The sequence below is a fragment of the Notolabrus celidotus genome, chromosome 6, assembly GCF_009762535.1.
Source record: "Notolabrus celidotus isolate fNotCel1 chromosome 6, fNotCel1.pri, whole genome shotgun sequence".
In the NCBI taxonomy this organism is placed as follows: domain Eukaryota; kingdom Metazoa; phylum Chordata; class Actinopteri; order Labriformes; family Labridae; genus Notolabrus; species Notolabrus celidotus.
The window spans coordinates 4,915,468-4,932,242 of NC_048277.1; the positions used below are offsets into that span (position 1 = coordinate 4,915,468).

Consider the following 16,775-nt stretch of genomic DNA (forward strand, 5'->3'; position numbering starts at 1 on the left):
AAGCTGGCGGAAACAAAACAGGATATCCGGTCACAACTTTCAAAATAAAGTTACTACTGAGGACAATCAGGGAGAATAAAAGCAGAGGGTGTTGTTTTTATTAGGAATTACAAAAATATTATTGAAATGTAGATAATGACACACATTAATCTTATATCAAGAAAACCAGTTTATATTTGAAGAAAACAACTGAAATTAACTTGAGATTGTGGAAAATAAAGTGAATTTAAAATCATTGTCTACTAAAGGCTTCCTGAAAAATGGTGACATTCATTTATTTATGGCTTTACTTCCTTAGTTATTTCTACATACTTATTTACTTACTTATTTACTTTTGTGTTTTTGCAAATATGCATAACAGGGCAAGTTTATTTAAAGAGCACCATTACATACAAAGAGCAATTCAAAGTGCGTTACAGAGTTGAAAACAGAACAAAAACCAGAACAGTAACAATAAAAAAAAAACATACAGCAAACACTTTTTTAAAAGCATTTAATATTTCTATGCGGTCTCTGTGTACTTATGTAACTTAACGTACGTAGTAAATAGTGTTGGGTCTTAATATTTATTTAAACAAGGGTTATTATTATTATATTATTTATTTAAACAAGGGTTTTTATATAAATAATGTAAATGAAATGCATTCGATTGGTGTGAGTCCACTGACTACTAGTCTAAATACACGCAGGGGAAAGGGAAGCATTTGTAGAACAGTTAAAATATTAATATAAAACATGAATATGTTAGGCCATGTCTTTATTCTAAAAACTTCACTGATGTATAGAAACAAGATCCTCTATAAAAGAGAATATTTGGGTGAAATAGTAAGTTGCATAACCATAATTGACCAATCATAATACTTTAGTTCTGCAGGCCTTCACCGTGAAATGTTGTCTCTTTTGGAAAGTCCCACTCTCCAAGGGGGGATTTTTGAGGGGTTGAGACAATGTCCTTTAAAATGAAGTGTTCCTACTAAGATTCATAGCCACTGGTTTAAGGTGTCCCACAGTTTTACTGGGCATAGGCTACACACCATAACAAAGTTTGACACATCTTACGATTTATTTTGAAAGAATAATCCTTCATGTTCCTGTTTAATTGCACCTTATGCCTCGTATCTTCACGCTGCCTGTGTGTTCATAGAGTGAACTCAGAGCCGCATGACAGGCGGGGGCAGCCAATAGACATGAAGACCTGTAGATTATTTATTTATGATGATAGAGGCGGGGCGTTATGGGCCACAGCATTATGGATCCACTGACTGTGCTCGAGCCTGCTTAAGTTCACTCCCTGTTTGAGCTGTGTTAGACTGATGCTCCAACCTTTGTTTTCACTTTCTGCAGGTTTTGATGTCATACTAACACTTAATCAATAAAACTGCATGCTCTGATGTAGAATTTAGCTCTAATGAAGGCAAACTGCCAAGCTTAAGATAAAATCAGTGTGTATATGTCAGAGAAATGGTAAGACACACATTCTATTCAAAAGACTTCAGATACAAACATTCATCAAACTCATATGAAGTCAAAGTCCCTAAATATCAGTCAGACATTCAAACTGTATAAAAGGGACCAGGCTGAAAAAAACGAGCCTGGATGGTCATGATTTTCAGACCCTCAGGTGGCACTGCATTAAAAACAGACATGTCTCTGTAGTGGAAATCACTGCATGAGCTCAAAACCACACCTAAAATCCACTGTCTGTGAATACAGTTCACTGCATCAATAAATGTAGGTTAAAGCTGAACCATGCGAAGAGGAAACCGTATGTAAACATGATCCAGAAACACCGGAGACTTCTCTGGACCTGAGCCCGTTTAAGATGGACTGAGGGGAAGTGGAAAACTGTCCTGTGGTCTGATGAATCAAAATCTGACATCCTTTTTGGAAATCGTGGACGCTGTGTCCTCCGCTCCAAAGAGGAGAGGGACCACCCGGCTTGTTATCAGCTCACAGTTCAAAGCCAGCGTCCCTAATGGTATGGGGATCATAAGAGTCCATGGCATGTGTAGCTCACACATCTGTGAAGGCTCCATTAATGCTGAACAATATATACAGGTTTAGGAGTAACATGCTGCCATCCAGACAATGAAGACCTTACATATTTCAGCAAGACAACGCCAAACCACATTCTGCACATATTACAACAGCATGGCTCTGTAGTAGAAGAGTCCAGGTGCTAAACTGGCCTAACTGCAGTCCTGACTTGTCACACATTGAAAACATTTGGACATCAGGAAAATAAAAATACAACAAAGGACACCCTGAACTGTTGAGCTGCTGAAATCCTCTATCAGGGAAGAATGGGGCATTTCACTTTAAACTCCTGAAACTGGTTTCCTGGGTTCCTCTCGGTTTCTAGGCATTTCAAGCAGCTTGACAATATAAAGTGATTATTTATGTTTATTTACTTTATTATATAATATTATAGTGTTAGCATTTTTTGTTGATGGTCATGTGGTCTGTTGAGGTTGTTCTAATTATGAGTAAACTTTATTTGTTCAGCACTTTTCAAACCAAATTTAGGAAGTGGATTCATTTTAATGGGAACATCAATCTGCAGTGCTGAGATACACACCACCTTCAGCAGGGTTACAACATGACTGATTACTTCCTGTGCCTTTATTCATTACCACCAGCAGAATGCTGACAGAGTCACATCTGTGATCATTTCACTAATTGGTCATTTTACCTCCGTTTATTACTCGATCAAAAGAGCTCAGCTGTTGCCGCCCGTGTGGTGACAAAGCTCCTTTCACATTTGAAGACATGAGGTGCTGCAGACACCTGCAGAAATACTCAGCCATTCAAACATGTCAGTATGAATCTATACAACTCCAAAATTAAACAAACTAAAGCTTTAAAATGACCTCGCACTAGAATCACAATCTCTTCCCTAAACAGCTACGTGAACACCACGGATTAACTTCTTTTTTTCCCTTTATTTTAACTGGGTATGTCTCAAAAAGAGACAACTTCATGTATTTAACAGAATATTATAGTGTTATTATTATAAGGCAAACATAAAGAGAACTGTTTGTTGTGCAAATATACGAGGTGAGTTATGAAACCTGAACATTCATTGTAATCTTTAAGATTGATGAAAAATAAATCAAAAAGTTGAAACTCTTTATTCTGTCGGCAGGTTACAGAATCCACCTTCCACCAGTCAATCTACGTTCCAACCCTTACCTATAGTCACGAGCTGTGGGTAGTGACCGAAAGTACCAGATCGCGAATACAAGCGGTCGAGGTGTTTCGGGCAAGTCGGTCTGGGAGGAGGCCACGGGGAAGACCCAGGGCACGCTGGAGAGATCAACCTTCCTCTGATGGAGGGATCCAAAAAGGTGAAGCTTTTTGCTCTTTGTGGGTGCTTTGAAAAACAACTGGTTGATAATGTTCATCTGTTCAGCTTTAAACTGCTGAAGATGTTATCCTTTGTAAACTGGACGTCTTGCTGAATTACTAAAGTGAAGTAAACACGATACTTGAGGTTTCAAATCTCACACCGGCTTTGGTGACCTCTATCCAAAAACACCTACTACGCTAAAATGTGCTCTAAAGCCACAATCACATCGGTCCATTACAAACAAAGTGTTTTCGCCTTAAATATCCAGGTCAGCTATCATCCCATGTCCACATGTACTGTAGTATGTACATCCAGACTGTGAAATGTACAGGAGCAGTCATCAGTAACATGGATCAGTGGACCTTATTCCCCCTGCAGCTGTCTTACTGTGACGTCACTCTCAGGATGGGAAACTCAAATATTATCACATCTCACTGCTGTGATCTCTGTCGTAATAATCTAACAAACTAAGGTCATTTCACAGCTCCCTGATTGATTCAGAGTCACAGCAACAATGATCAGTCAGTACTTCAAGTTTAAGAAACATATTTTGTAACCCCTCTGCGATCATTACAACACAGCTCATGTTAGCATTCAGCCGCTTCCCAGTTAATAATGATATTTAAAAACCACAGATATGATGAGAGAGGAGAAACTATTGTATAGACTGCTTTGGAAACATTCATGTTTATGCTGGTGTTTGTTTGTACATCACATTCCAGAGCCAAAAATTCAATGTTTGAGCGTTTAATCTTCCACTCAGGGCCTGATGCAGGAGGAAAGTTACTGCTGTGTGAATACGGTGAATTATTAAACTTATGTCACAGCTGTCCCTGAGTTCTCCTCATTGCAGCTCTCTCTCTGATAATTGGATGATTTAAAACATTTGATTTGATAAAAAATTATGTATTGTATATACAGAAAGAAAAATACTTTTATTTCAAAATCAGCCTCGAACTGAAGATTCATTTAAGAGCCGTTTGTTTTTTCAGACAAATAAAGTGCATTAACACTCAAACATAAAGTGCAGCTCAGTGAGCACCACAGCTCCACAGAGCAGCTGAACACAATGTGCAGAGTGAACAGTAAAACTCGCAGACGCAGCACTAGTTGTGTTTCTCGTTACATTTTATTGCAGTTGAGGTTTACTTAGTGTTTACAAAACCAGAGCAGATTGCAAGCGTCTATGGGGAGTGAGAGGCGGGAGTTTCATCCGCTCGCTTCAGATCAGCATCATCATGCTGCAGCAGTTAAAGGTGCAGCTTTACCCCAGTACATTCACAGTGTCGCCGCTTTCATACCCCATCCAGATGTGCCTGGGACTTTACAAGCATATCTAAAATGCAAAAGAGGCCTCATTACGCAGCAGCCGCTTGTTATAAATCCCTTTTTTAGATGCTGAAAAATAAATGTTCCTATGCTGTGAAGGAGCGTATAACTTTACAATTCAGTTTCTGGATCTCTAAGTTACATTCATGACAAAACAAGGCAACCACAGAGAGCTAAAATGCTAAGGGTTACATGTTTACTCTATGCTGTGGAGCTTTCATCCTTCTTTAACTACGACCACCACCACCTGATGACCCCTCCACCTTCTCTCTCAAAGTGTTTACTCTCCCAACCAACCAGTGCTGTCCTCATCTGCCCTGCACCTCTCTCATGCCGCTTCCCAGCAGCTGTGAGCAGCAGGACAGGAAGTCATGGTGCTGCGAATACAGCAGACACACACACAGCTGCTTCTTACTGAAACCTTTAATGTGACTGAGGGGTGCTGTGCATGTGCGTTGTGTGTGTGTGTGATGTAGTTGGTAAGTGGATGATTGGTGAGGTGGTGGTGGTTTAGAGTTCCTCACTAAAAGGTTCTACAGCTCCAGAAAAGCTTTATTAACAAAGCACAAGAAAGCATTTAATGCTCCAACAAAGAGATCCTGAAAGAAGGACCTGAACTGGAGAGGAAGTTCTCCGTGATCCTTTATCTGATGTGTCAGCGCTAGAACCCTAAAGACTCCTACTTAACCTGTGCATGTGTGAGCGCATGAGGAGTGTGTGTGCATGTGTGTGGTGGATGTGTGTGCAGAGAGGGGTAAAACATCAGTTCAACTGTTCATTGATTCACATTGTTGATGGTCTTGGTTTGGAGCTGAGGCGAATGAGACGATGATGATGATGCTAGAAGCTGTTGATGATGGTGCTGGGGAGGGAGCGGGGAGTGACACTGAGGGGGGGCGGCAGGACAGATCTCGAGGTTGGACTGACGCTGCAGCTGTGGTCTCTGAGGAGCAGCAGCCACAGCAGATCTGGCCTCTCTCTTGGGAGTGTTGTTGAGGATGTCCAGGCTCCGCCGGCTGGAGGAAATGACATCAGCCACGAATTTGGTGCACTCAGCACAGATGTCGCGCAGCGTGCAGCCGTGTGCGTATAAGTGGGGGAACTCCTCCTCCACTGAGCGGCGGGTTAAGCTGCGCAGAGACCTGCAGAGAGACAGAAAGGTGTGGAGAGGTTTTATGTTTATATGTGCAGAATAGCAGCAAAGGGGAGAGCTACTGTAACTGTTGATGCAATCAAGCTTCTCTGTTATTCTGACTGACATCAATGTGAGACACAAGTCTCTATGAGAACCTTTTTAATCAATTGTTGTTAAAGGCTAAAAAATAAAGTTTAATGACCAGCTTATGACTGCTTTCAAAACAGAAAGAGTTTTAAACTTCAGTGGAATCACTGCACAAATTCTGGTGTTAAAAAAGTAAAAAAAAAAACGAACATAAGACGATCAAAGAAAACAAACATCTGATAAGTCGTGACTTTAAAGCTAGGGTTGGTAGTCACAGAAAACTAGCATGAATTTGAATGTAGCATTTCCTCAGGTCTCCGTCTAACCCCTCCCCTCTCGGAGCTCCTCCAAAACAACGCCCCCGCTCACATGCAAGAGCGCCGCTGATTCATGACCATATGATGGTGACTGATTCAAAACCGGTCCTCAGCACATCGTTTGTGTTTTGCACTACGTCAACTCATGTCTCACTCAGCGGTAAGAAAACACCAAAACATTCTCATAGTGAAAGTTAAAAACACAAACAAACATGAAATGTACGCTTTGCAGGAGGCGGGCAGAACAGCAGGATGGGATTTGATTGGTTTCATCATTTGGCTCCTGATGGCAGGGATTGGTTGGTGTTTTCCCAGGTTTACTCCGGCTGTAGATAGCAGCTTTTTTTCACTCTTTTTTAAGAACACATTATGTATTGATTGCCATCAGGACATAAAGATAATTTTAACCAGTATAACAAAAAGTGGATCTAAATCTGACTACCAACCCCAGCTTTAAGTCGTGACTTTAAGGAATGCAGAGAACTGAAGAGTCTAAAACAGGAAACGATCAATGACAACATCAAGTAATCCTCAACACGAACAGGAGCACTGTTAGCAGACATTCATGATGAAGGCCACAGGCTGAAACGTTTTGGTCTAAAATGAAGTTCTTCTTTATACTACAAAGTGTTGCTGAAGTTCTGACCCTCTCAGACTTCTCTTCTCTCCATGCACCTTTGAAGGAGGTGAAGTTGTGAAGAATCTCCCGTCTGCTTCTTTAGCATTTGTTGCTTAAAATGATGTCAAACTGAGATGCACAACAGCTACACAGAGAATAATGTCTGAGTCAGAGTTTTTTAAAATGAGCTGAATTGGGCCGTAGAGTTTCTCTGCTTGATTTCCCAACAAGCTGACCGTCAATCCCTGTGAATGATACACTTACTATTGACAAGTACCTCATACATCCACACCTCAAACAGACCACACTACCTCTCTGTTACGATGTGTCAGTGTTTTAGAAGTTTAAGTTAGTGTTTGATTGTTTTTGTTTTTTTAAAGTTATATTTTTGGGGCAGTTTAGACTTTTATTGATAGGACCGCTGAAGAGAGACAGGAAAAGTGGGGAGCAGAGAGAGGGGGGAGACATGCAGCAAATGGTCGAAGCTGGGAGTGGAACCAGTGACCGCTGCAGTGAGGACTACAGCCTCTGTACATGGGATGCATGTTTAAACTGCTAGGCCAACGACGCCCCAAAGTTAGTGTTTCACATACTGGCCATATTTATATCCAGACTGTCCGAACATTCATTTCTCTTGCTGATTATTTATTATGCCACTTTGAATCAGATATCTTTGTGGTAGCAGCTTTAACACTGATTAAGGACGAGCGCTCAGGAGACTCGTACTGTATTCTGTTTGTCACAGTGACCCAGCTGATCATCTTCTTCTGTTTACTTATCTCAGCTTATTTAAATGAAAGACAACGAGATAAATGGTGTTATGTAAAAAAGGGACATGCTCAGAAGGTCATTGTAGTCACTCATTAAAAGATTAAGGCCGTCTGTTTTGATTAAATTAACTCTTTGTTGTTATGGAGCCTGCTATGGATGCTGTAGTGATTACAGGTGTTAGACAGCAGAAACTGTCTGTCTTCTCTCTCTCTCTCTCTCTCTCTCTCTCTCTCTCCCTCTCTTTTTAATGTCTTCACACAGTCACAAGGAGTGAGGATATTAATGACAGCTGGATAATTATTACATAATAGCTGCTTAGAGGCCTCAGAAGAGGCACAGCACTGATTATATAACAATGAAGGGGGAGGGGCTGATTGGATTGAGTAGGCAATCTGTGATTGGTCGAGGTGAGCACACAACTGTATCTGCTTAGGCTGGAGGAGGTTAGCAGTCAGCAGCCTGAGGGAGGGGCCGGCAGACGTAAATAGATCTAACCCTCGTTCTTAACCTGGCGTGGGCAGTCGTCCTTGGCTTGGACAGGACTCATGATTGGCTGAAAGGACGCTGAGGAAACTGGGTCTTAGAGTCACGAGCTTGGCATCCATCCAAATTTCAAGTCAGCTTTACCTTGTTTGAACTTTGGGAATGACACATAAAGAAAGGAAATACAGAAAATATCACAACAGCTGCTGGATGGTTCGCCCTGACAGTCTGTACAGACCTGACTCTTATGTTATTAAGTAAAAATCTAACAACAATCAGAAAAGAGTCGATCATGTCTGGATGGATTCTAAATATGATAATGGTCTCCTGACTTTTCTTCCTAAGTCATCTTTCAGTCAGGATTTTAGTTTGTGGAACTGAAAACTGACAATACTTTCAGTCAGAATGACATCACCATCAGCCTCCCTCGTGTTAATCAATAAAGTCCACGTTGCTAATGTGGACGTGCCAGACTCCAGCTGCTACAACTGCTACTATCAGTCTCACCACTATCATCTCTCTCTCTCTTCATCTCCCTCTATCCCTCTCTCCAACACGGTCTCAGCAGATGTGTGTCTAACATGAGTCTGGTCCTGCTGGAGGTTTCTGCCTGTTAAAGGAAGTTTGTCCTTGCCACTGTAACTTGCTAAATGCTGCAAAGTGCTCTGCTCATGGTGGATTAAGATGAGATCAGACTGAGTCCTGTCTGTAAGATGGGACTGGATCTGATCCAGTCTTGATGTTGGGTCTTTGTTAATAATAGAACATAGAGTACGGTCTAGACCTGCTCTGTTTGGAAAGAGTCTGAGGAGGGATTTGTTGGGATTTGGAGCTATATAAATAAAGACTAATTGATTGATTGATGAATCATTGGTTTGTTGATCATCGTTTTGAGGCTCACGCTTGGCCTTTTTGGAGATGGATGGTACACAGAGCTACGCCTTTGTTGTCAGGTCACCACTCTTGTTCAATGGTCTCCACAACCTTCAGCTCATCCTGCTTTTACGGTCCATCGTATTACGTTTCATGCTCAACGGAAACAGACTTAAACCACAACTTCAGACCAAAGTGTCATAAAGAAGATGCTTACATCTGATAAATAAAAATATGTAGAAGTAGGCTCATCTCCTCACACTGCAACACCTTAAAACTTTTCAGTAGGCACCTGTAGAGTCCCTTATACTGCCAGTTTAAAAAATACAAATGTTATAACTTTTATACATTCTCACTTTAGCCTAAGTTTTGAAACCAGAGATGTTTCCAAAGCCGAGCACAAAGTTACTTATAACAAAGAACAGGGCTGCTCAGGTCCAAAATGCAGAGTTGAGGCCTTAAAGGTGACATATCATGCAAAATGGACTTTTTAATGGTTCTCTACCTGAAATATGTTTCCCTGGCATGTCTACAAACCCCCCGAGAATGAAAAAAATCCATTCTGCCCCTGTTCTGATTTCTCCACCTTTCTGTAAATGTGTGTGAAACGAGCCGTTTCAGACTTCCGTGTTTTTGTTACGTAACAACAATATCCGGTCTGTCACGGAGTCAGAGCTCGGAGCTTGTTCAGCCCATAGACTGTATAAAATAATACTGAATCCCCCCTCCGTTTTTCATTACCTGCACAAATGTGTGCTAACAAGGAGCTTAGGAGGGAGGCATGCTAGTTGCAGGCTGTCTTAATAAACACAAAGGTCGGTTTTACTCCCCACGTCTGCAGATTTGTTATTATATTGTTCATAGCTGTAGCTGTGTACCAAGACGGACGGCGACATACTGACAAATAAAACAACAAGTAACACAGAATCTGTGACCAATCCTTCAGAAACGCACATCCACTTCCTGAGGGGGCGTGGTCAGAGGGAAAACAGAGTGTTCTTAGGGGGGCTGAAGAAGAGGACTTTTCAGGCATGCCAAAATCTGATTTCAAAGTGTTTTTTTGAGCATAAACTTTAAAGACATGTTTTGGGGACCTCTTAGACCAATATATATTGATGAAAAAAGCGTGATATGTCACCTTTGAAACGTTTGTCTATAAACCGACAGGCAGCTTTGTTCACTCCAAATAAACAATTATTTCCTCTCCTGATAAACACAAGATGAAGGTCACAGAACAAAATACGTACAGACATAAAGCATCAACAAATTTGCTGCTCTCAGATTTTCAGACATGATGTCTGAAGTATTTAACTTTGAGAAAGCGTTGCAACATTCTTACTCAACGGAAATTCAATTAGGATATAATTGATTTACAGAAAGGGATCATCCTCCGAGAAGTATGAATGACAATCACTGTGTGATGGAGACAAGGTCTGCAGTCTGGTTAGAGGTGGTGGTTAATTTCAAACACAGGCAAACATGTAAAGTTTGGGGGTCTTAAGGTCACAAGCAAAGAGAGATTAATGAGCAGAAAATCTTTAACTCTCCTCTTTTAACCCTCAAAGACCTAGACAGCCACCGGTGGCTACTTGTATTTTAAATGTTTAAAAACTTTTGAACCACAATCCTATCATCAAGCTTTAAAAACTCAGTTACAGTGGACATTCTCAACTTTCCATTGATACCACATTTGTCTCATCCAGTATATTCAAAATAAATTCAGGAGAGTCTGGTGCCCCCAAAGATGGTCTAGGTCTTTAATAGATCAGCTTTAACAAGCATTGCAGAAACTGTTTGTGGCACACAGGATATTATTTTTTAATTCTCCTCACATATACATTGTATATGATTAACTCCCTGACTCACAAAGACTCACTTATAAACTTGGCTTTTATGTCCATGGCTCTTTGGAGTGCTGTGGAAGCCAACAGTGTACACGGGAATATGGGCCATCTTCTTCGAGGGGATCTTCATCTGCAGAACAGGAAGTGACATCACATGAAGACAACATTAGTACAGAGAAAAGAAAAGGTGGAGTGGTGAACCGAAAGTGTAGAGAGTGGACTTAACCACAAAAATAGGATTAGAAAAGTCTCCAAATAGTTTCAAATGCACAAACACGGAGGACTCCAAATTGCACACCACAAAACCTCGAACATACACCGATCAGCCGGAACAGTAAGACCACACTGATTATCTCTTTTCAAGTGAACAATTGTCCTCAAAACTGATGCGCTTGAAGCAGAAAAAATGGACAAGAGTAAGAATGTGAAAGACTCTGACAAGGACCGGATTATGATGGCTAGACAGCTGGGTCGGAGCTTCTCCTAAACTGCAGCTCTTGTGGGGTGTTCCCGGTCTGCATGTGGTCTACAGTGGGAGTCAAGGCTGGCCTGTCTGATCCAACATAAGAGCTGCTGGAGCTCAAACTACTGATAGAGTTGACACTGGTTGTGATAGAAAGGTGTCAGAACATAGTGAATCACAGTTTGTTGTGTCTGGGGCTGCGTAGCTGCATAACGGTCAGGGTGTCCATGCTGACCTCTGTCCACAGCTGAAAGAGCCTACAGTGGAGCCTACATGAGAGCGTCAGAACCGGACCATAGAGCTGTTGAAGAAGGTGACCTAGGGAAACAGGACAGTGTTGACCTGGCCTCCAAATCCCCCAGATCTCAATCTAATCAAGCATCTGTGAGATGTGCTGAAAAAACAAGTACTGTCCACTGCTATAGGCTTAGACTGCCAGGAGAACTGACACACTGGGAGCCTGGGAGCCTGTCTTCCCCTCTCTCTGCCTGTCTCTTACTTTAAATCTTCCTGTCACATTAAAGTTACTAACCATAGACCTTTCTGGAGTCCCTGAGCTCCCTTGTCTCGTAGGTTCCTCTGGATCTCTGCTGCTGTGGACGTGCCAGACTCCAGCTGCTACAACTACTACTACTATCCGTCTCTCCACTATCATCTCTCTCTCTCTTCATCTCCCTCTATCCCTCTCTCCAACCCGGTCTCAGCAGATGTGTGTCTAACATGAGTCTGGTCCTGCTGGAGGTTTCTGCCTGTTAAAGGAAGTTTGTCCTTGCCACTGTAACTTGCTAAATGCTGCAAAGTGCTCTGCTCATGGGGGTTTAAGATGAGATCAGACTGAGTCTGTAAGATGGGACTGGATCTTATCCAGTCTTGATGTTGGGTCTTTGTTAATCATAGAACATAGAGTACAGTCTAGACCTGCTCTGTTTGGAAAGAGTCTGAGGAGAAAATTTGTTGGGATTTGATGCTATAAAAATAAAGATTGATTGATTGAATGTCTTGGTTCCAGCACACCTTCAGAGGTCTGGTGTACCCTACCTGTTCTACACAATGTTAGTCAGGTGGTCATAATGTTGAGGCTGATCAGAGTCAAATGAAACACAGTTACAAGAGAACATGAAGAGCAAAATCATCACTGAACAGACACACTAAGATAAAGATTAACAATAACCATTAACACAACACACATCATTTAGAAATAAAACACACACACACACACACACACACACACACACACACACACACACACACACACACACACACACACACACACACACACACACACACACACACACACACACACACACACACACACACACACACAGAAACGTCAAACCTACAGAGCACAGACCCACACATCCAACACGGCCTGGGACCATGGAAACAGATCAAAACCAACAAAAGAACAAAAGAGGAAGACATCAACAGAAATCCACTGGACGGTGAGATTTACGGTAAACAAGAGGTTCAAATATCATGTCAGTTATTGTGTTTAAAAGCAAAATAAGTACAGAGCCAAACTTAATGAAGGAAACAGAAAGCTTCTGATTAAACACCATTCTTATAGAGCTGTTAAAAGTTACCTTTGCACTGCAGGAGCTGCAGACAGACCTGTAAGAGAAACACAAACAGATACAGGTGAATGTCTGAATGTCAAACCAGGGAGGAGAGAGAGATCGACTTTCTTTCATCATAAAAGATAAATCTGTGAGGGTCCATCAGTCTGATGATTGTGATCATTGACTATAAAATAAAAAGAGTCAAGGACAGAGGCGCCAGTTTGATCATGTGGTTTAATCCTGGACCCACATGTACAGAGCCCAACCTGTGGCCCCTTTACTGCATGTCACTCCTCAATCTCTCTCCTCATTCTCTGTCCTATCATCAGTCCTATCATCTGTCCTATCCTCTGTCCTATCCTCTGTCCTATCCTCTGTCCTATCCTCTGTCCTATCCTCTGTCCTATCCTCTGTTCTATCCTCTGTTCTATCCTCTATCCTCTATTCTGTCCTATACTCTGACCTGTCTTGCGTCCTATCTTCTGTCCTATCTTCTGTCCTATCCTCTGTCCTATCCTCTGTTCTATCCTGTTCTATTCTCTATCCTCTATTCTGTCCTATACTCTGTCCTGTCTTGTGTCCTCTATCCTGTCCTATCTTCTGTCCTTTCTTCTGCCCTAACCTCATGTCCCATCTTCTGTCCTGTATTCTGTCCTATCCTCTGTTTTTTTCTCTGTCCTATCCTCTATCATATCTCCTGTCTTATCCTCTATCCTATATTCTGTTATATCCTCTGTCCTATCCTCTATCCTATCTTCTGTCCTATACTCTATCCTATATTCTGTTCTATCCTCTGTCCTATCCTCTGTTCTATCCTCTGTCCTAGCCTCTATCCTATCTTCTGTCCTATCCTCTATCCTATCCTGTATTCTATATTCTATCCTATGCTCCGTCTTATCCTCTGTCTTATCCTCTATCCTATCTTCTGTCATATCCTCTATCCTATCTTCTGTCCTATGCTCTGTCCTATCCCCTGTCCTATCCTCTATCCTATCTTCTGTTCTATCCTCTATTCTACCTTTTGTCCTATGCTCTGTCCTATCCTCTCTGAATAAAGGCGAAAAAAACAACAAAATATAACTTTATAAAAACAAAGTCAAGGATTAGAGTTTTAGGAAATGCTGACTGAATGAGAGCAGCAAGTGTGGGCTGCAGACTTGTTAATGCTGTTATAATTTTCACTGGTTGCTACTAAAACTTTATTCAAGCCCTTAAGTGGTTTGCTTCAAATGAAATGTTGGTTTCTGTGTTCTCATTTTCACAGCTTTGACTGTGATTTATTAACACTTAACTCACCACATAACATGATTATTTATTTATTTCATTTCTCCTCAGAGGTTCTAAATTACTTCAAGTAACCAAAGGTTTTGGAAATGTTCCAGTTACTCTCGTAAGTCTGAAACAGACAAACAAGGTGCAGTAAGTACAGCAGAATCTTTGTTGGCAAAAGGAATCCACCAAACAGCTCCCATTGAAAACGCTTGGCTTTTGCCCCTTACGGATTCAGAGACGTTAAACATGGGAGACCTCCAGACTGGTTGGTTTGTGTTTAAGTGGGTTACCGAAATATTGTGTTAATGAGAAGCAACCATTGAATTCACTAAAGTCCCACAACAACACAAACTAAGAAGCCAAACAAGGCAAAAACAAACTGTGATATCGAACCAAAAGGATTCACTTCAGGCATGTAAAGGTATTTTGAATTTCACGAAACAGCGAGTATACAAGAGTCTCAGAGCTGTCATGGACCTGTAACAGTGTGGAGCTGTAGGTCTACATAAAGACTATCGCACCATGCATGCACTTCATCCTTTGTGCTCTGCATTTTGGTTTCCTTGCATCCAGAAATGAGAACGGTGAAAGGTGATGGATGGAGAATACAAGTGCTATGAGAAGCCACTTAGAAAATCATCACACTGAAAAGATTTGAGATGATGCAAAGAAACAAATCCAGCCATGCTAAAGACTCTATAAGGAAGCGTTTACAGCCTCACTTCAAAAGATCACAAGACGTATCGCTTCATATATCGCTAAAGCAACCGGACATTTTCTGTGGTTGACAATGAAGAATTCAAAATGTTTGTAAAAATGCTGAAAACAAAGAGTAAAAAATGACTTTTTCTCCACGTCTTGATTCGTCTTTTTTTAAATATCACAATAAATATCTGACTGTTGGCTTCTTATCCAGTTATCAATGTGTGGTGAGATTCTGATGCGGTATACTGACTTGACTTGATAAATATTCTCTGTGACTTTGTCAGAGTTTCAAAATAAAAACCAAAGACATTCAGTGACAAAACAAACACTTTTCTTGGAGTGAACTAAATTTGATCGACTCGTTATCAGAGAGTCCAGCATGGATACGACCGTCTATTTAATGCAACACGCATTCAAAAACATTTGCAGCTTTCAGTCATTTAGACCCTCAAATATTCAAGATTTAAATAACTTCTCTTAAATCTACCTCATATTTCAAGAAGCTCAAACAGGTGAAATAAAAAACATTCTGTGATACCTTTTACAAAGTAGGCAGGTAGACGGCCAAGAGAAGAGAGGGAACTTCACCCTGCAGCAACAGCAAATCTGAGAAAACACACACACACACACACACACACACACACACACACACACACACACACACACACACACACACACACACACACACACACACACACACACACACGTTAATTTACAATAAAGATAGACCAGATGGAACAGCGATGAGGGGAGCTCCAGTCTCTTACCTTCCCCTCTTCAGGTTACTGTAGAGCTCTTTGCTCTGAAGGAACTTCTCCATCTCTGCTTTGACCAGCACTCGGCGCACATTGATGACCTCATCCACGGTTAAGGCGAGACTCTCCACAGGGTGGCTGAACTCCTCCTGAACACAGCGGGCAGCAGCAGAAGAAGCAGAGAGGTCATCAGTCAGTCGACTCACTTACTAAAGACTCTGAAGTTCAGATCTAATGAGTATTTCAGCGTCTTTCAGCCTGCAGGTTTGGTTTTAATGACACAATGTTACTGTTTCTTAATCTCATAGCTTCTGATCATCATTCAAAGAAGACCACAAAGAGTGAGTCTTCAGCAGCCAACCGGCAGAATGAGGCCGAATATCTGACTTAAGTTTATCAGGTAAACATGGCTCTAAACAAATGTAAATATGTCTCTGTGTCTACTGGGAGGCAAGTGTTGGGCTACAATAACCCAAATAATTGTCTTGATTTGTGAACCAAAACGATGAAATGGAATCTTCTTTATGAATTGACTTGTACACTATACAATGACAAATAAAGGCTACTCTATTCTAAACCATGACTTAGAGGTAGGACACTACTTTGAAGTATTCCATTCACGACTCTGTAGAGACTTAGTCGCTCCAAAACAGCGCTCTACCAGTTGTTGAGATGTGGTTTAGCTGCACCTGTATGCTTAGCTCACAGGTGGTAGCTCTAACTCAAAGTACTTGGTGATATTTTAAAGTTCATTTTACTTTATACATCACAACTGAGCCGTGTGGGGCTCCTTTAAAGTGAAATGTTCCATTCAAGAGTGCAGAGGTTTTATTTTGCATCACAATGACAACAGGAAGCAGGAAGATGCTGCGCTGCGTTTTTATTTTTTGTTTCTCATTTCCAGATATTTAGAGACTTGAGTCAAATGAGAACTAAAATGAACTAATCTACAACATGAAGATTGTCTGTTTCCCTCTGTCCACTAAATTCATAGACAATGTGGGAACTGATCAGATTTATATTCATTGCAGCATCAATATGGGGACCGTTGAACCTTCTCATAGAGTCTTACTCACCATCCACTGTTTCTTGTCTCCAGCTTTACAGCTAGACCTGGTTTCTGACGCCTCCGTGGTCTCGTCCACTGAGCTCAGAGACAGTCGGGCTGGAGAGGGCGGGACCCAGCCGTGAACTGGGAAGGAAGCTGAGGGTTG

General features: G+C 41.4%; 1 protein-coding gene across 1 annotated transcript in view; it reads right to left on the bottom strand.

Moving 5' to 3' along the window:
- Positions 1 to 4,459: 4,459 nt before the first annotated feature.
- Positions 4,460 to 16,775, bottom strand: part of spire2 (spire-type actin nucleation factor 2) — a 48,025-nt gene continuing 35,709 nt past the window's right edge. The window contains exons 10-15 of the mRNA XM_034685568.1: positions 16,638 to 16,765; positions 15,575 to 15,710; positions 15,345 to 15,414; positions 12,854 to 12,881; positions 10,840 to 10,937; positions 4,460 to 5,820 (exon numbers count right to left, since the gene is read on the bottom strand). Coding sequence (XP_034541459.1) covers positions 5,454 to 5,820; positions 10,840 to 10,937; positions 12,854 to 12,881; positions 15,345 to 15,414; positions 15,575 to 15,710; positions 16,638 to 16,765 — 827 coding nt within the window. The 3' untranslated portion in view covers positions 4,460 to 5,453. The remainder of the gene's footprint in view (positions 5,821 to 10,839; positions 10,938 to 12,853; positions 12,882 to 15,344; positions 15,415 to 15,574; positions 15,711 to 16,637; positions 16,766 to 16,775) is intronic.